Source organism: Anser anser (assembly GCF_964211835.1).
Source record: "Anser anser genome assembly, chromosome: Z".
Classification (NCBI taxonomy): domain Eukaryota; kingdom Metazoa; phylum Chordata; class Aves; order Anseriformes; family Anatidae; genus Anser; species Anser anser.
The window spans coordinates 16,892,059-16,911,690 of record NC_139723.1 but is presented as its reverse complement, the minus strand read 5'-3'; the positions used below and the strand labels follow the sequence as shown (position 1 = coordinate 16,911,690).

Sequence of the window (19,632 nt, the reverse complement as noted above, 5' to 3'; positions counted from 1 at the left end):
CCCTCCTCAGTTTCATTTTGTCAGCCTTTAAAATTGCTCCCTATGTAGCAACAAATTCCTCTGATACTGCCTGTGCTTTGTTGGGCAAGAAATGTCTAGGAGCTGGCACGTGCCGTTGCAAACTTGTTAAGCTCTTCCCATCTTTCCGAAAATGGGAGCTTTGTAAACAAAACAACAAAGAGTTCTTTCAAGTTTTATTCACAGAATGGCTGTGGTTGGAAGGGACCTTTGGAGGTCATCAGGCCCAACCCCCTGCTTTTCTTCTCCAGGCTGAACAGCTGCAGCTCTCTCAGCCTTTCCTAATACTACTGAATTCTTTGCCTTGTGCAGCCGGAGTACAGACACCTCTGTGGTCTGAGCACGGCTGTCTGATGTTCATCTTGATACCCACCAGGCCTCCCGGGCCCTTGTCTGCCAAGCTGCTTTCTAGTTAGGACAGTCCCCAGCCCGTGTTGCTGCCTGGGGTTGTTCCTCGGGTGCAGGACTTGGCTCTTTCCCCTTCTGGAACGTGAGGTTTCTGCCAGCACATTTCTTTACCCTGTTGAGGTCTGTCTGGATGGCAACATCTGCTGTTCCTCACAGTTTCGTGTCATCCACAAACTTGCTGAGGGTATGCTGTCCCATTGTTAGCCTTTTGTGAAGATATTAAACCCCTTAAAGATATCAATCCCTGGTCACACTAGTTACTGGCTTCCAACTAGCCTTTGTTACACTTAGCCACCATCCTCTGGGCCCAACCATTGAGCCAATTTTCAACACATCTCACTCTCTGCCCAGCCAGCCCATACGTCAGCTTCTCTTGGAGGGTCTTGTGGTGGATAGCATCAGAGGCCTTGCTGAAGTCCGGGTAGAGATCACCCTCTGCTATTCACTCATCTACCAGGCCAGTCATTTCATCACAGAAAGATTATCGAGGTGGCCAGGCATGGCTTCATGAATCTATGCTGATTCTCCAGTCGTTCATGTGCCTGGAATTGGTTTCCAGAATTAGCTGCTCCATCACCTTCCTAATGAAGAAGGTGAGTCTAACAGGCCAGTAGTTCCCCGGGTCCTCCTCCTCACCCTGCCTGAAGATAGGAGTGACATTTGCTTTCCTCCAGTCTTTGGGCACTTCTCCCAGTCACCATCATAGACCGAGTATTACCGCGTGGCCTTGCAGTAACATCTGTGGCTCCCTCAGCACTTGTGCGTGCATATCATAAGGGCCCATGTACTTGCGTGTCATGCTTATTTAAATATTATGTGACTTTATCAGCTTCCTGTGAGGGTACAGCTTCATTGCTCATTTCCCACCCCCCGCCCTGAACTCCAGGACTGGCATTCCCAAAGGCTTTTTTTTTTTTCCTTTTCCCTGACTTCCTAACTTCCTATTCATTGGATTAAACCTCAAGCATGGAAAAGGTGATCCTTGAATACTAACCAGTTCCCTCTCCCTGCTGGGGCTTAAACCTGTGGGACTCTTCCAGGCATGTGTTTGAAGAAGTCCAGGGTTGTGAACTTGCTTTTTATCCTCTCCCCACCTGCCAGGATCCCATCCCATCCATCAGTCCCCCACCTCGTGATCACTGCAGCCAAGGCTGCCTTTGACCACATCACAAATGAGTCCCTTGGTGGTGGTGAGTACAACGTAGGATCACAGAATGGTTTAGGCTGGAAGGGGCCTTAAGGACCACCCCATTCCACCCCCCTGCCCTGGGCAGGGACACCTCCCACTTTTTTAATTCACAGCCATCTGAAGCAAAGCAACATCCTGTTGTAATCCTCAACGTGCTGCACTGCGTTTGTCAGGCTCTAGCTTTTTTGATCCAGGAGTTGATCTGGATCTGAGAACAAGTTAACACATCACTGTGCAGTTTAGGCTTGAGACAGTTCTGCAGAAGTCTCTTGACAGCAGCAGGATTAGGTTCTACTCACCTCGTTGACAAAGCAAAGGCTCTTACTGGCTACATGTATGGGTAGAGCTGACTAATGAGCTCATGAGTGCAATTCACAAACACACTTCGCCTACAGAATTTGATTCCTGCTGAGACAAAGGAAGGGGAAAATGTAGGCAAGACACAGGTTCTCTATTCTGCGTGTACCTGAAAGGGAGCTCTAGCTGAGGTTCAAGGAACACTTCATGTCTTTTCTCTTAATACTTTTGCTTCAAAGTTATGATGAAAAACATAAGCTCTGTCCTAAGCCAGATGGTAAAACAAGACCATGCTAGAGGTTAAATCCAGACCCGTCTTCTCAGCATATTTTGTGAAAGATGGTTTTTGCTACGATTTTTCTGTGAATAGCTGCCTAAAAAGAGGGGTGTGGTATCTTTAAACCAACATCTGGTCTCAGAAAAGAGGCAATGAACAATTTTGTAATTATATTGGAAATGCTTCATCTACAATAATTAGAACATTCATACAGAATTTTCAAGAGTCAGCTTAAAATAATGCACACAATACATTAATTTCAGAACATCCTAGATGTGTCAGTTGGGATACTCACTGACAGTAAGTTTCCTTTTTTCTGCAGGCTCACATATAAACACCAGTAGGGACAGTACTACTTTCCACGACATACCCTATAGCGAATCTAATTTCAGTAATCAAGGGCAAAGTCAAGCTTCACATGCCAGCAGGGTGATAAGACTCCAGGTTTTTTTTTTAAGAAAAGTTTTTTTTTTTTTAACTCATGCACAGTAGTGGACAAAGCTCCTGCAGCAGCCAAGCAACCACTGGCTCTATACACAGTATCGTGCACAACAGCAGCCAAAGAGCAGCCATCATGAAGGGAACAAAACTTCACAGCTAGCTCCAAGGTCAAGACCAAAGCTGGCATAAAGACTACTTGACCTTAAGTGCAGAAACTTGAGAGGAGTCATGGATCATGTGGCTTTAACAGGCTTGTGAAGATTGACCACATCCTTGTCAGCTTCATGTGTTACCAGGCCGTGTTAGAGCCAGTCCCTACTGATAATCCCCAGCGCAAGCCCAGAACATTAACATGTTATCCTAACAGGTACAAAGATTAACTATATCTTACTGTGACTTATAAGTACTTGTGCATACTTTATCAGAGTATAAGATCTAGAATACCAAAAAAAGACCACCACATAATCTTAGTCTAAGCCTCAGCAATTGCACACATACAGGAATTACAAGGCTTGAAATAAAAGACAAGCAGGTGGGGGAGTTTTCTGGATCAACAGGCAGGGGTGAAGTGCAATCAGCTTGGTTTGAGCTTGTATCCTGGAGCTTTATACAAGTTTCCAAGTCAGTTTCATTAGTTTATTTCCTTATGCTTTTAAGAAACAACTATGGCTGGATATAACAACAAATAGCAGGAAGTGAGGGTGAACCGCTTGTAGTCCTTCACTCATCCACTAATGCATACAAAACAAGCATCACAAGTTATTCACTGGCCCTTTTATGATGTCTGACATTGAACACCACCTCTAGGGTGGTGCTCATCATCTTCGTAGACTTCTCCATTATAGTGATGTTTTCTTTTCTGAGATGGATCAAAGTCCACTAAATCCACTTGCTCCATTTCCTCAGTTTCTTCTATTTCCTGCCTCATAGGTAGCAATTTTTCAAGTGAGGACAGCTTATCTGAGGAGAGGAAGCCACTCTCTGGGAAGTTCACCTGAAATCATCAAGAGGCGGAGTTACTCAAGTGTTCCTGAACTTACCTTTTCCCATCCAACCACTGGTCAATGATCTGCCAAAACCTGCTACAACACCGCAGGTGACTTAAGCCCAGCACTTAGTATCTAACATTATACACACGGTTGAATCTCCTCTAAAATGGTGGCACACAGAGCTTGCTGTCAGAGCTCCCAGCATTAGGTGGATGGACATGCAGTGCTGAGCTGCACCCTGGAATTACATTGACCCACTTACTCTGAACTCGATGATAAGACGTCCTTTTTCATATGGTCTGCGATAAATCGGCATGCCTTCATTCAACACACACTTAATAGCCCCATGCTTGACAACCTGGCCTAAGAAAGGACAAAACAAGAAAAGCAATAAAGGAACAGAATTCTGACAGGCAGCAGAAGCAGCTTTAGTTTTAACTCCCTTGAGTATTTATGTAGCCTTCTACGTTTTGTTTTAGACAGCTACACTGGTACGCAGCAGTCTTACAGGGACTTACTGCCTGGTAACTCCTGAGTAGGAGAGCAGGTTGACATCTACATTACATTTTTGTAGCCTTGTTATGCTTCCTTTGGGAAGCATACTTACAAATACCTTAAGTGCTCCATCACTTCCAAGGCTGAAAAAGTCATTTTCAGAGACCCACGGCCTTCAACTCTAAGGTCAAGTACCCTCAGGATATAAGCATGTCCATGAGGTAGGGTCTGTTACTGTATCACGCAAAGAGAAAACCACTGCTGACTGCTATCCCAAATCCCTTGTTTCAAGAATTGTATTGCAAAGACTAGGGAAAAAAGCCTGGTACCAGTGCACACCCCTTGCACAACAACAGGATGGGTTGTTTCTGTTCCTTCCAACTTACAGCTTGGACTTCTGGCAGAAAGCAAGCCAACGCTTACCAGGATGGGAGGTAATAATAATGGTTCGGTTATCCAGCGTTGTGATAGGCTTTTGAAAGCCACACAGTGCTTCAACCAGCTGTATATCCATAGACAGAAGAAGGTCTTCATCCCGTCTGTGGAAGAACCGATCAAAAACAGTCACAGAAAGGGGGAAGCAATAAGAGGATCAAGCCTAACTTTATTAATTGACTTACTAAGGACAAGCTTGAATAGAAAATTCTGGGCAATTAAATAATGTTGAATATTGATGCAGCATCTCAAGACAGCATTATAGGAATAGTACCCAGGCTGAGAGCTGTTACTCATCAACTCCAGCTATTCAAAGTGCTGAAGTGTTTATTAAAAAGAAATAAATACAGTAAGGCTCATGTGCATTCAGTTTCACTTCACCACGCCTTCCCAATTCTAGAGAAGAGCTGGGACAATTAATCCCTTCCTTTTAGGTAGATTAATGCATTCTCTGGTGTATCAGCCAGCTATATGTTATTTTCTTAGCCTTGCCTTCTGACAGCCTGGTACTAGGGAAGTGTAAGCAGTCTACAGCCACCATGGGTTCTGATGAAGGTACAAACAAACCACAAAGCACCTGGACAAAGTAATCATTTTAGTCACCTATTCTGATTTCAGTATGGCAGCACAAGTGATGTCTACAAGCAGTGCATGTCCAAGAGCTAAGAAATCCTCAAGCCTATTTAAAGAACTTAGTTATTTCACTCACCCTATTTTAAAGGTCTCTGGAATGAGACTTGCCTGAAAAGTTAATTTTAGACTATGAAGGGACAGGAGGAACATTCCAGTTGTCCCAGAGGCAGCACGGCCTCCGCAAAACACTGCAAGACCAGTAATATCAAGGGTTATCTAAGGACACCGGAACTGAAGACCACGGGCAGAAGGATGGACAAGAATAAGCCATCAGAGTTCTGAGTTCAGGTCCCAGGTAACCACTCGTGCACTGTCTGACACTCAAAGCCATGGCTCTGACTAACTGCACCAGGGCTTCTGCGCACATCAGTACTCACAGGTGACTTCCAGCCACCTGATCCTGTCTGCTCACATTTCCAGGAGCCAGGAAGTCAGCAGTAACCAAGGAAGCATGTGAACAAGCACATCAAGAGTTAACACTAAGGACTTCTAAAGTTTTTACCTTGTAAATACAGAGTGGTCTTTTTGATCCAAGACAATAATAATATCCCCTGGTTCTAGTCCTGGCTCTTGGTCCCCTTCACCATGGAATGTTATTTTCTGACCATCCTTCATTCCTATTGTAGAAAAGCAAAAACATTTTCCAGCTTTTTAATTGAAAGGCAGCAACAAGAAATACTTTTATAGGCACAAACTGATAGTGGGAGATCATTGAATCTTGAGACTAGAGCATTAGGAACTTATTCCCTTGCAACATTACTTCTCCCCTCAAATCAACTCACACGTCCAGCAGATCTTACTGCTGCCAACCTGAGCTACAGCTCAAAATCATTCAGCCTAACTGTAGTTTGAAACAGCTACCTGCCAAGAGAAAAATCTTTAAAGGCAACACTGTATGAGCAAGCACTACAAAGAAAACAAACAACAGTGCATACAAAATTCATTTTGAGAATAACCAATCAACTGAAGTTTTATAAATATATGTGGCAGAGAGACTAACGGAACATGATCTCAGTGGCTGCACAGTGCAAGAATCACTTTCCCTAGGAATGGAGGGCCACCGAGATGGTGAAGGGTCTGGAAGGCAAGATGTATGAGGAGCAGCTGAGGTCCCTGGGTTTGCTCAGCCCAGAGCAGAGCAGGCTGAGGGGAGGCCTCATGGCGGCCTGCAGCTCCCTCACAAGGGGAGCGGAGGGGCAGGCGCTGAGCTCTGCTCTCTGGGGACAGCGACAGGACCCGAGGGAATGGCATAGAGCTGGGACAGGGGAGGGTCAGGCTGGGTGTCAGGGAAAGGTTCTGCACCCAGAGGTGCTCGGGCACTGGGACAGGCTCCCCAGGGCAGGGGTCAGAGCACTGAGCTGCCAGACTTCAAGAAGCATTTGGAGAGTGCTCTCAGACACCGAGTCTGATTTTTTTTTGGGTGGTCTTTTAGGGACCCAGGAGTTGGACTCAATCATCCTTGTGGGTCCCTTCCAACTCAGATGTTCTATGATTCTATGATCTAAGACACCCATATCACCTACACAAAAGTCACTATACATAAATCCTTCCTGCCTCATTCTAGCTCAGTCCTTTTGTATGGAGGGAAAAAAAGCTATTTTCAATGGTTTCCTTGTTTAAAGTGCCAGTAATATGCCCCTCCTGACCTTCAAGTTTAACATTACCGTAGGATTTTCCCAGGGAAAAATAAAGCTGGGCAGTATGTATGGTGTGGTTATGCACACATGTAAAGTAGTTACAGATCTGCAACAAATTATCTTCTGTACAAGCCATGTGCTTGTCAGCATGGCTTATTTTACAAGCTGCGCTACTTCCAAGACTTCTCCCATTCCCTTTTGGGGAACTTCCTCAAGAGGAAAGTATTTGTCACTCAACACTGCATCCTCCCATCACTGTGAGGGACTGTGAATTGCATTTTGCCACACAAAGAGCACCTGCGCTAAGCAGCACTGTCAGGGTTATGCAGCCAACGGTTCTAAGCATTATGGGCTTAGCACTGTCTTGGCACCCTGTTACTGTAGCAGACCTGGTTCCCCTTCACACTGAAACACAGTAGAAGTGATCTGAGTCTGCAGGGTTTCCCTACACACAAAAACCTCAGGGGGAACTCATCAGGGAAGCTCAACCAACAGGTGATGGATTTTAACTAGTCCCAAGTCCCTCCCATTACCTGATCAAGACCAGCTCTTACACAACTGCCCTAAATAAAAACAATTCACTGATCACAATACAGCACATTTCAGAATTCATTCTTAGTTAAGTGCACAGAAATTACGATGCTAACACAGAAGTGATCCACCTTCCCTAAAAACAGACCTCCTAGTTTTGGAGACAGCAACAAGCTACTTCATTATGTATTCGAGAGTGTTACTCACCAAATCAACACCGTGTACTTACTTGTTAAAGCTCTTATTTCAGTGCTGCAAAGGCAGTGTGAGTACAAGCAAGTTTGATGCTTCATCTTAGCAGGATACCTCACCTTTGTCAATGTGAACTTCTAGTATTTTCTTCTCTCTAACAATTTTTCTGCCAGTGCAGCTCTTACAGCGGTCCTTGGGGCTGATGCGCTCCCCGTGCCCCTGGCACTCCATGCACACGGACTGGATTTGCTGCACCATGCCCGGCCCGATCTGGTGAATTCGGATTTGCATGCCTGTTCCTCTGCAGTTCGGACAGCACTCCACCGCGCCCTTCTTACCACCACGGCCTGGCAGGAGAATCAGAGATGGATGGTTACGCATTGCCAGAAGAAACAAGGAAGCAGAAATTACTTTTGCAGCTTTAGAAACAAAGACTACATCGTTTCAACTTCACGGTTACCTTCACATTTGTCACAGATAACGTTCTTTTGCAGCGCAAGTTTCCTAGTTGCACCATTATACATATCCTCTAAACTGACTGATAGCTGATGGACCACATTTTTGCCTGTAAAAGAAAATATGTATTTATTTGAGTGTCTGGACTCAAAGTAACAGTACCCCCCCCCCCCCCAAAAATCACAATAAAACAACTGAGTTTTAGCATCTTGTTTAGCTGTGTTGCTGGTATTAGTCAGTTGCTATTACCTATTTGCAATTATAATTAGGTAACAGTTCTAACGGCATTGTCCGTAATGCTTCTCTATTAGGTTAAGCCAGAGGCCCCTCTCTGAAGGCACAAATAAAACAAACAAAATATGAAGTTGTATATTTAAGTCTCAGATGCAAGATTTCAATTTTAACTGCGACTAAGGAAGAAGTTCTGTCTGCTACAAGGAAGTGTGAGGCACTGCTGAAACCCCGCTCGGTACTTTTTTTCCTCTCACGAGGGAACTTCTCGGAACTGAACCAAGTAACAGTCGGGAATTGATCACAACTTTAGCAACTGCAGAGTTCTTTCCGTGGAGCATAGCAAGTCCTGGCTTACTAGGGATACTCTGATACAAAAATGTAACATTTAGATATGAAGCCTTTTCTTTTCAACTCTTTGCCACCTCGGAGATCGAAACTTAAGAAGTGCTGTGGTCAGCACTGCTGTGAAACAGTTTAATTCACATTATTCTTGCCCGGCGTGACCCATCCGGACTTTAATTTTTGAGGAGCGCTTTACTGCAGCTTCAGCCCGGTTCCACCGAACATCACAAGAAAACAAAAGTCTCACGGACTGAAAGTGATGTGACTATCTTACTTAGATATAGTTACTTCTAATTAAAGAAGAAATTAACGTTTAAAGGCTAACTTCTACAGTAGGTTACTGAAAGATCGTTTTAAGGCACGTTACCATTTCTTATTCAGCCTCACACCGTTTATGCTCAGCTAAAAGCTTTCCACGCACAGAACCTGGTTAGACGGTTAACACGAGATCACGCTCAGCAGTTCGAGCCACCAGCACGTGAACCAAGCGCCCGCTCCGCCCCGGTTTTAAAAGGGCTGCGGCACAGCGTCCCGGCAGATTTTGAGGTCCCTGCTCTAACTTTGCTTTGCCGTTACTTGGAGCTTTGCTGCGACTGGAATATCCCCCCCAGAACCCCCAGTGGCCGTTACCTCGCCTCTCCCTCTGCATCCTCCCGCCGCCGCCGAAGAACATGTCGAAGATGTCCATGGGGGACCCGAAGCCCGAGCCCGAGCCGCCCTCCTTGATGGCCTGCTCGCCGCCTTTGTCGTACAGCTCCCGCTTCTTCGGGTCCGACAGCACCTCGTACGCCTGCGAGATCTGCTTGAACTGCGGGACACACACAGCGCACACCTCAGCGAGCCGCCCCGACGGCACCCGGCCACGGCGCTGCCCCCCAGAGCCCCCCCAGCCCCCCGCCACCTTCTCGCCCTCGTTGGGGTTCTTGTCGGGGTGGTACTTCAGCGCCAGCTTGCGGTACGCCTTCTTCAGCTCCTCCGCCGACGCGTTGGGCTTCACGCCCAGCACGTCGTAGTACGTCGTCTCCTTCACCATGGTGCCGGCGGGCCCCGACCCCGGTCAGGGTCCCGGTCCTGGTGCCGGCGGCGGTGCCGGAGCCCACCACCCGTCTCCTCTCCCGACCCTTCTGGAAAGTTCCGAGCCGGGCCCGCATCCGCCCGCTTTTGAGCCGGCGCCGCCCCGCCCCGGAAGCCGTGCTTGGCGGGCAGCGCGGCCAATCGCAGCGGGAGGCGGGGGAGGGGGTGCCGCGGGCCAATCAGCGCCGCCCGTCCTCCCGCCGCCCGCCCCGCCCTCCGCCCGCTCCGCGCTGAGGCGCGGCCGCGGGGGGGGGTGTGGGTCACGTGGTGCGCTCGGCGGGAGCCCGTTGGTGAGACGGCGTTGCCATGGCAACCGGGCCTACCCACCGCGACCTGGCGAGGCCTAGCGGGGCCTGACGGGGCCTGGTGGGCCCGGGGGGGGGGCTCCGGAGGGCCGGGGGGGGCCTCGTGGGGCCGGGGGCAGGTGGAGGAGAAGGAGGAGGAGGGGGGGGGGGGGGGGGGGTGATCGCCGCCGGTAACTCGCTGTGCTTCGCCCCGCAGCGCCGCCGCCATGCGCGCGTGCTGGCTGGTGCCGAGGGAGGGCCGCAGCCGTCGGATCCCGCTGCCGCACTCGGCCGCCGTGGTGGTGGGGCGCGGCCCGGAGACGGGGATAACGGACAGGAGGTGCTCGCGGCGGCAAGGTGAGGGCGGGAGCGGGGCCTTGCTGCCTGCCGGCCGCGGGTGGTGCGTTGGGGGGGAGCCCCGCTGTCCCGCGCGGCTGCCGCACGGTGACGGTAACGGCCTTTGGGAGCCCCCCGCGAGCTGCCTGCGGGTGGGGAATCGCGCTTCTTCCCTTTTGGGGGTTCCCTGAGGCTTGTTCTCACAGTCACTGGCTCACATCCCCTGTCTGCGTGGAAAACAGTGTTTCCCGATCCCTGGACCCATTAAACTCTTTCTTAAAGAGCTTCTTATAAAGATCTCTGGATCCTTAAAAGTTACAGCAAACACACACAAACAGGAGGAACTTCACCCTCATAAACCGAGGCACTGATCCTTAATATGAGTCCGAAGCCCACAGTTCTTACCCACTGCTTTCCCTCTCACTTTGCGAATAGCACATCACGTCCCCAGTCTTCCACCAGCTGTTTTTTAGTGTGACTTCTGGTTTTATAGGTACATTGGGTACATTTTTTGGTACATTTAGGTACATTTTTACACATAAAAATACTTAAAATCTATAAAATACTCATCGCATCTTCCCTGTCTTATGTTCCCTCCCTTCTGGACGGTCCTGCTCCATGCCTGTGAGAACAACAAGAACACGCAGAAGATTTCCACAGATTTCACCCTTATACTGAACTAATTTTACTGATTCACAAAGCAGAATAGAGAGGTGTGACTGACGTGCGTGGGTTAGTTGCATTTTGCCTGCGCTTGTTTAAAAACAGAGAATGAGGCAGAAATCTTCTTTCAGCATATTTGTAGAAGTCAGCCAGAGAATGCAGGAGGGGACTGAAATGCAGGAGTGTTTTCTGCAAGGAGTGGTTCAAAACAGTTCTGCCTGTTTTGTTTGCATATTTTTTTGACCCTTTGTTCTCTCTTTTCAGTTCAGTTAAAAGCCGACTGTAACAAGGGGTATGTCACAGTTAAACAGGTATGTTTTTAAATGGTTGTTCAGTATTTCTGGTGCTGGTTGGGTTGTTACACTTGAAGCCCACAAACAGTGCAAGTGACAGTACTCATCGCAGGGTCCGGAGGTTCTCAAGCTGTTTTTTGACCAAGAAGAGCACGATATCTGCCCCTCAGAAGGGATCTGTCTTTCATTTGGGTGTTTCGGTGCAAAGACTGTGCTGCTTCTTCCAGTTACACTGCAGTCTTGGACAGCCAGAGTTGCAGCATCAGGGAACACTGCTGTGAATCCTCAACCTGTTCTTCCCAGCTCTGCGCTTTGCAGATTTTGGAGTTTTTCCCCTAAACTTGCTGATCTTCCTGAACGTTAGTCTTGCCTTTCTGAAGCTGAGGCAGCTCTTCACCGAGGGTCAGAACGGTCCCTGTACTAAAGGGTCCGGGCAGTTGCTGAGGGTTTTTGTTTCAATGGCTGATGCAGCCAAAGATGTGGCTGTCTCCAGGGTGGGGTGCGATGTCAGACATGAGAGCAGGCATCCTCGTGTTGCATACTGGATGTGTGTAGGACCCCTCTCAAACTCACAATGACCAGTGTCCCCAAGGAAGTGTGAAGGGAAAGCTCTTTGTCCTCAGGTGCCAGAGCACGTGCAAGTGTCCACGGCAGCAGCGTCTGCGTGGACAACACGTCAGCCTGGTCAGTCCTCTTGCTTTCCATCAAAATGTCCGCCCGAGCTCAGAAAGCCCCGAGCCCCTGCTGGTCTCTGGTGAATCCTGCAGAACTCTCACAGACACGCTCTCACAGAAGTCAGTCCCCAGGAGGACCTCGTGGCAGGGGATGTTAGCATGTTTACACTGCCAGGTCTGGAGTTTTGTCCCCGTACAGGGTCCCAGTGGTCAGTTAAACAGCCCGTTGGCCGGGGGTGTGTGAAATGTACTTGATTTGAGTGAAACTCTGTGGAAGCGTAGGCTGAAAAGGTGCTGGCTGGGATCAGGCAGGTGCTTCATCGAAGTGGACACCGGGTAGCAAGAGGCACGGTACCATCTTGTGAAACAGGTGGATTTCCTAGGACAAAACTACAGAAACACTGTCAGAGTTTATTAGTCATAAGCAAGAGCTGGTTTCCTAAAACTTATTTATAAACATTAACCAAACGCGTTTTGCTGAAACCAGGGACTCCTGACTTCCCTCCGGTCGCCCTCTTGATTAGGCAAAATCTGTCTTCAACCAGTCACCGTTAGAGTGCCCACACAACTCTGCGTTACTGGTTCAGGCGGAGACAGAGGAAAAAATGCTGCTTTTCAGTTATCAGATAGGCTTCAGGTAACTTCTCAGTCTTTAAAGCACTGTTTTGGGTGGAAAATCATTTTAGAGTTGCGTAGATCCATAAAACGATGAAATGAGACGGGCAAGTACATTTTGATTGCGCTGTCCTGAGCTTCTGCTAGAACAAAATTGATAGCAGAACTGGTTTAGTGAAAGCATAGCATGCAAAATGAAAATAAAAGCTTTAAAGTATACATAGACCTGTATATGTTTTGTACAAGCCGAGGTGGACTGAGAGGTTTTGTCTCTCTTAAAGCAACAGGCAAGTGTTCTCACTCTCTCTGTGTGAACACAGTCCTCTGCGGAGTGGGGAAAAGTTATCACATCTGCCTTGGGAAACAAAAAAAGCCAGGAGCAAGGAGCTTATCCCTGCATAGCTGAGCCCTCTGAGGGCTCAAATAACCTACTTCCTTTCTTTCTTATTTTTTTGGTTACACAGGAGGGTGTTGAAAGTGTTAGCAGCATGCTTAGTGAGCCAGCTGTTGTGAGCCCGAGCTCTCGAGAGGAGCCAAAGAGTGAGATTATGTATTTGAAGGTGGATGCGTTGATGGGACAGAGTTTGGTGGGTGCTGGACAGGAAACAAAACATAGTAAAAAAGAGAAGAAAGAGGAAATAAAATAATCTGAACTCAGGAGGCTTTCTGGCGGTTATTGGACTGAAATAATTTCTTAAAACTACCCTTATTTTTTTTCAGAAATAATTGTTACTAACTTTGCTACTATTTTAACAGTAGGTTGGGTATTTTTTTGCAAATCCAGGCACAGATCTGCCTGTAACTCTGTAGCCAGCTGCAGTAGAGCTGCTGGGTCCTTTCCACACCCTGCCTCTGAGGGCTGCGTGCCACGGGTTGTGATTGCAAGACACGCAGCGAGGTGCCCCCAACTTTGAGCTTTCCTGATCCTGGGAGTGAGTCGCTGTGGGGCAGGCAGGCATGGCGTGAAAACAAAGCACGTTTGCTTTACAGGACAGTGATGTTCCAGGGCAACTGAGCTGCAGTTGCTCGTGATTTCAGTTTCATCTTCTGCTTTTTTTCTTTTCTTTTTTTTTTTTTTTACTTCCTTTAATCTTTTTCTTTCTACCAAAGATAGGAGTCAACCCGACTAGTGTTGATTTAGTGGACGTTGGCAAGGATGAAGAGGTGAAAATGAGGCCAGGCCAAGTTCTGCACATTGTGAATAAACTTTACCCCTACACGGTGCAATTTGCTGAAGAATCGGGGAAAACTGTTACAGAAGCAGAAGAGAAAGTACAAACTGAAAAGAGGCCATGTGAGGACTCCTCCGAGAACGATGATATAGAAAACGTGCCCAAAAAGGCAAAGAAAATGGAGGCGGCGGATACACAAGGCAGTTCTGCAGAGCTCAAGCTAAGCAAGACCAGTGTGTCTCCACATGAAGGGACTTCGAGCAAAAAGGCAAGTCTGTTGGCATTAGTACTTCTGCTGTTCCTCCTGGAGTTTTCTCCTCCATCAGAGGGCTTTGATCTTCATTTTTGTGGGTGCTGCCTGTGGGACAGCTTCTCAGCTGGACGTGGGTCCTCGGAGTGTTGAGAGCACACGAGCTGCCATGTGCTAAGGCAAAGACTCTGCTCTTGACATCACACAGCTCCCGAGAAAGCTGCTCGTATCCATGCTAACCCGAGCTGGTGAGTGTGTGTGAAAGGGCTTGCTTTAGCAAGTGAGGGTTCGTTCTCTGCTTCCTGCCGCACTTTGTGCTCAAAGGACAGATCACGGAGCTCTGTGTCACGGGAGTCACACAAGAATAGCGTGCTGGCTCTTGAGATGAGATCTGCTTTCTTACAGACAGAGCAATGGTTATCTAAAAGCTTGTGCACAGAGAACAGAACATCTTGACCCCTTTTCTTCCTGCACCTTCTGCACCTGCCTCTCAGTTTTGGTCATTCTTTGTGGCAGAACCAGGTTTACATTGATGTTACCAGCCAAAGTCTTCTGAAAGGAACTTATTAACCCTGCTGACATGGACAAAATAATAATAATAATAAAAAAGAGCAATGGACGTCTTAGTGCTTCTGGAAAAGCAAAATTGCAGTTGCCGGAGGAGCAGGCATAAAAATGAAACCCTGAAGGAAGTTTCGGTCTCATGGGTTCTGGTGGGCTCTCCCCTTATTTCTTTGGTGGCCTCTGGCTAGTTATATTAGGGCCGTATTTGTGGTATGGGCAAAGAAAAATGACAATTCATTGGTTCTCTGTCAGCGCTGGAATAATATCTGAACATCAGCCTCCATCAGAATGTGATGAGGATCGTCATTGGCAATGCTCGTGGAGTGCTTGGAATAGATAAATCATGTATTTTCGAAAGGTGCAGTGAAAGCATCTTCTGCTAGGTGTTCAGTAACAAAATTGAGAGATAATCTGATTGTGCTGGCTTCATCCTCCAGTACCTGTACTGCTTTTTATGCAGTCCACTCTGCCCTGCACAATACTGAAGGACAAATACATCCGAGTAGGGCCTGGCACCGCAGCAGCGCTGCTTTGTTCTGTGCAGAGCAGCATGTGGTGGGACAGCGAGCAGAGACCCTTGCACCTCCTTTGTCCCCCGTGACGCATGAAGCAGCAGGGCTGTATTAAAACGATCTGTCATCACTGGTAATCACGGTCTGTGCCAAAACGTGCATGCAAGTTACTAAGCTCAAGCAGGTACAGAGCTCCCTGCTGTTACATTTCCAGCTTTGAGTCCTAAAAGCATCTTGTTAAAAGGCTTTCAGAACTAGCTTTGTGGGGACAATTGGAGTGCCTGTGTTGGTGGTCGTAGAAAGGAAATAATTCAGGTGTCAATCAGCTTTTGTTTTTCATGTTACTTGGTTCGTTCTGTCATTTTGTTGCTATAGTTCCAATGAAAGTGCGTAACAGAATGCTTTAAAATGCATCATATTCGTATTTCTCTTACAAAAATGTGTGTTTTTTTTTTCCATCTGTTCTTTAGGAACATTTAGGACACTGGAGTCAGGGTCTAAAGAGTTCCATGCAAGATCCAAAAATGCAGGTGAGAACTGTACACTTGTACTTCACAGTATCTCCTGTCTAACAGAGTTAAATGAGCTTCTTTCTTTCATTCTGCAGTTTACTTTAATGATCAGATTAACTGGTGGAGTATCACACAAGGGCTGAATTGTACTTTCATCTCTGTCCGTAGTAGCATTAATCTGGGAGTCTTTACAGTCCCTTTGGGAGCCTGCAGAATGTCAGAACTTCATTATCCCGGAGCTCCTTACACTGTCAAATTTGGCCAGCAGTTACAGAAAGGTTGTTGGGAGAGCAGGTGAGCAGCGTGGCTGCTTTGTTTTCTCTGGGAAACCGACAAAAATGGGACTGCGATTTGAAGTGAGCACATAGTGGAGACCCCTGTTTTCTGGCAGTCAGCACTATCTTATCTCCAAGTGCGGTGCAGCTTCCTGGTTTCTGGTAAACTTTAACTTTGCTACACCTGTGCAGCAGCTGGCAGGATGTGACCCCCGGCTCCAGCTCCACACCATTTCCTTGTGCCAGCAGGGATTTCCTGGGTGGCTTCTTTTAACCTTCTGCAGAGGCTCCCGATGCACCTCCCTTCCTCTGCTTCCCTGTGGCTGCGTCGTCGTGCTTTACCTTGGGCTGACTTTGCTGAAAGAAAGCAGCAATCTGACAGTGTCTTTTGTGGCTGCAGTGTGTACATACTTTCTCATCATTGTATCCTGAAAGCCTGAAGGGAATATTCCCCATCCCTGAGTAAAGTATACTTTCATTTTATTTCAGAGTTCTGCAAGTATATAGAAACTCCTTCCTGAAAACAAGATGTATAGCTTATCTCCAAAAGAGGCAGGATAATCTGCATCAAACAGTACTTGTGGTGGAATTTTTGCCTTGAGAGAATTATACACGAGGGTAATCCAGAAATTAATATTTCTCAAAACTGTGTGCACGTTCCAACCATTTGTAAACAGATGGAAAGCAGGAATTTCTCTCCAGATTCCCTGAGCTTGAGAAAAGCAGAAAGAGAGTTGGGCTACTTGTTCCTCCAGCACTGTTGCCTCGAGAGGCATCGTTCTGTGTGACCAGACCACCTTTAGCAGGTGTTGGCCAACTGGGAGAAGTGGATGGTGAACCCGGAGGAGGAACAAGATCTGTTCCTGCTGTGTTTTGACTGCTGCCCCAGTGTGTGGCAGAGTAGGGGCAGAATTCTTTTAGCTTGGGATTGGGCTGACTGACTGCCGCAGGGCTGTCCTGATATTAGGGTCGTGTTTTTCCTTTTGTACTTCTCAGCAAGAGTTAGTGTTCAGGAGGACATTTGTCACAGAAACCTGTGACACTTGGTTCTTGAAATCATAAAATAATTTCAGTTGGAAAATGCCTTTGGAAGTCAGCAAATGTGACTCTCTGGTCACCCCAGCCCTTGCTGATCTCCAAGGGAGAGCATTCCACAGCCTCGCTGGGCATCTCCAGGAGGTGATCACCCTTAGGCTTGAAATAATTTCCTTGGTAACCTATCAGAATGTCCCAATTTCTCTCTCTCTTTTTTTTTTTTTCCATTTCAAGTATAAAGTATTGAACTGCCTAGTGTTTTAGGGGGAACTGGATGCTGTTAGTTTGTTAGTTGTGGTTCAGAGTTAAACACAAACCACAGAACTCCTACCTTTGCTTCTTAATCAATATTAAAGACACGACAAGGTGTCTTTTTCTGGAAACACCTTGTCACAATTGTCTTTCTCTCTGGCTGTGTATGCAAACACCAGAGTGTGTATGTATATAAAGATAGGACAGCAGTCTTGCTGCTGAAAGAATTAGTCTTATGATTTGTGTGCTGACAAAATTTTAATCTTCCTTCCCATAGAGCAAGACCGATCAGCTCTTTATATAAACATATGAAAGTAATTAGCAAAGATGACAAAGACACCATCCATCTCTCACCAACAGACTTGCTGCTAAGAGATCAGAGAGACAGCTCACAGTTTCTGCTTCAGAACCTGACACATTTTTACTGCCACGGACATGCCGTCCTGCCCTGCTCTCCACATGCTTTGCTTCTGTTTCTCGTGATGAGCTGCATGGAATTGAAGCAGAGGGCAAAACGAAAACTCAGGAAAGGAGGGCACGAGAGACAGAAATCATTTCTCCTTTATATGAATGAATAACACCTCAAAATTCACTAACCACAATGGTTATAGGAATAAGACACTTAACTTCCAATCAGCATCTAATCAAGTTTCTTGTTTTGCTAGGTTTACAAAGACGAGAAGACTGTAGTCATCAAAGACAAATATCCTAAAGCACGTTACCACTGGCTTATTTTACCGTGGGACTCCATTCCAAGCCTGAAGGCGGTCACCAGGGAGCATCTTGGACTCCTGGAACACATGCATGCAGTTGGGGAAAAAATGATCGAGCAGTGCCCTGCTAGAGGCAGTCTGGAGTTCCGACTGGGTTACCACGCTATTCCCAGTATGAGGTGAGGCCCGTGTGAGTCATCAGGTGGAGCCCCTGTCCTGGATTTACAGACCTGGGGCTAAATCTGTAACAGCCCGGCATTGCCGAGGGATAACCAGTCCTCCTAAACTCTAAACACTGACTGGCGTCCAAGTCGTTTGGATGCAGCCGTGCGCATGCTGCTGCATACGTGCTGGTGGGCTACACGCGCTTCTGGAAACAGGTGGGCAGTGCCCGTTGGGCCCCAGCAGAGTCCTGAGGCTGGGGCGTGGTACGCTGTGCCTGGCCAGTGGAAGAGGTGGCACTGCCATCAGCAGGGCGCTAGGACGTCCCCCCTCCCAGGGCGCTTGTCAGAGTGACTCTTAAGCGTGTCAAGTGCAGCCTGACACGGAGCGAGGATTTTAATCTCGTGTGTAAGTAAGCCCAGGCATTACAGCGCCCAAGTGCCTGCAGAGGATCTGGGTATTGCAGTCCCTGTTCCTCAGTTTTCTCTGATTCTTGGAGTGGGCCTTGAGTCACTGATAAAGTCCCATTGAGACACTCCACAAAGTTTAATCCTTTTGTTTATTAAAACCACCATCTCTGCCTTTCTGGAAAGTAGAGACTGTAGTTACCTGCTAGTGGAATGTGCAGGGTGGTGACTGACTGTTTAAGTGGAACGCTTAGCATGAGACAGTACGTTGAACACACGGACTGTGTTTCTTCTGTAGCAGGATTACGGGTCAAACGTGATGAAATAAGGCTGATCCGTAAGTCTGACAGCTCTTCTCAACTGAATCATGCTTTATCTGGTACTACTGCAAGAAAACTTTGCACATTAACACTTTTCTTCTCTCTTATCTACATAATATATTTGTTTTAGTCACCTGCATTTGCATGTAATCAGCCAGGATTTTGATTCCGCTGCCCTGAAAACCAAAAAGCACTGGAACTCTTTTACTACAGAATACTTCTTAAACTCCCAAGGTAACGATTAAAAAAGGTATTTCGTAACATGATCATGTTTGTGGGGTCTAGCTGTGGGCTTTTTTTCCCAACAAAAGTGTAAGCCATACATTCTATCACAGTAAGTGAAGGTTTTGTGTGATTTCAGATATTAGGGAACAGGATTAACTAAAAGTCAACCAAATGGTGTGGATGGCTTAAAATAAAATGTAGTAATGACTTGCTGTGCGTGTGAAGTGGTGTTCAGATTTCTGCAGTGTCACGCTTTTCATGGTATTACACAGTCGCAGTATCTCATGTCTCTGGTTTTATTTCAGATGTGATAGAGATGGTAAGAAGCAAGGGAAAAGTAACAGTGAAAGATCATGCCTCTGAACTTCTCAAATTGCCCCTCAGATGCCATCTTTGCAAACAACAGCTATCCACTATCCCACAGCTAAAGGAGCACCTCAGGAAACACTGGCCAAAATGACACTGCAGAAAATCATCTGACAACCCATGTGTTCGGATTTCAGGCTAAAGCAATGACCTTGAAATGTTAAGGGACATGTATGCGTTTTGTTAATTGCATTGAGAAATGTTAAAGGGAAAACAGAGCCCGCAAACAGCAGCACGGTAACGTTGTCAGAGCTTAGACAAAAATTTAATAAAGTGACTTCTGAAATGAAGGGTGTTTGCAGCTTTGTTGTGACACTGCCACACTAATCTGTATGTGAATGGAAGCATGGAAGA

General features: G+C 47.0%; 2 protein-coding genes and 2 long non-coding RNA genes across 6 annotated transcripts in view; 3 read left to right on the top strand and 1 right to left on the bottom strand.

The window, feature by feature from the left end:
- LOC310889273 overlaps positions 1 to 7,528 on the top strand; it is a 70,795-nt gene extending 63,267 nt beyond the window's left edge. Inside the window, exon 2 of the long non-coding RNA XR_014576491.1 lies at positions 6,491 to 7,528. This is a non-coding gene — a long non-coding RNA (uncharacterized lncRNA). The remainder of the gene's footprint in view (positions 1 to 6,490) is intronic.
- Positions 2,345 to 9,761, bottom strand: DNAJA1 (DnaJ heat shock protein family (Hsp40) member A1). 2 transcript variants are annotated; one of them, XM_083816497.1, is made up of 8 exons: positions 9,476 to 9,761; positions 9,205 to 9,382; positions 8,003 to 8,107; positions 7,662 to 7,889; positions 5,685 to 5,799; positions 4,538 to 4,653; positions 3,882 to 3,982; positions 2,345 to 3,624 (listed from the first exon to the last, which is right to left on the bottom strand). In XM_083816497.1, the coding sequence occupies exons 1-8, from the start codon at positions 9,605 to 9,607 to the stop codon at positions 3,406 to 3,408; spliced, it is 1,194 nt and encodes a 397-aa protein (XP_083672623.1). In that variant the 5' UTR covers positions 9,608 to 9,761; the 3' UTR covers positions 2,345 to 3,405. The 2 variants fall into 2 exon arrangements, with proteins under 2 accessions (XP_083672623.1, XP_083672622.1); XM_083816496.1 differs by having other exon boundaries at positions 9,205 to 9,745.
- An 84-nt stretch (positions 9,762 to 9,845) lies between these two features.
- Positions 9,846 to 19,564, top strand: APTX (aprataxin). Of its 2 annotated transcripts, none has more exons than XM_083816502.1 (8): positions 9,846 to 9,938; positions 10,150 to 10,289; positions 11,196 to 11,242; positions 13,624 to 13,953; positions 15,482 to 15,541; positions 17,751 to 17,977; positions 18,818 to 18,921; positions 19,218 to 19,564. In XM_083816502.1, the coding sequence occupies exons 2-8, from the start codon at positions 10,160 to 10,162 to the stop codon at positions 19,370 to 19,372; spliced, it is 1,053 nt and encodes a 350-aa protein (XP_083672628.1). In that variant the 5' UTR covers positions 9,846 to 9,938; positions 10,150 to 10,159; the 3' UTR covers positions 19,373 to 19,564. The 2 variants fall into 2 exon arrangements, with proteins under 2 accessions (XP_083672628.1, XP_083672627.1); XM_083816501.1 differs by having other exon boundaries at positions 9,891 to 10,014.
- LOC310889275 lies at positions 15,548 to 17,744 on the top strand. The gene is made up of 3 exons (XR_014576493.1): positions 15,548 to 15,817; positions 16,288 to 16,416; positions 17,363 to 17,744. It is a non-coding gene; the product is annotated as an uncharacterized lncRNA (long non-coding RNA).
- Positions 19,565 to 19,632: the final 68 nt, after the last annotated feature.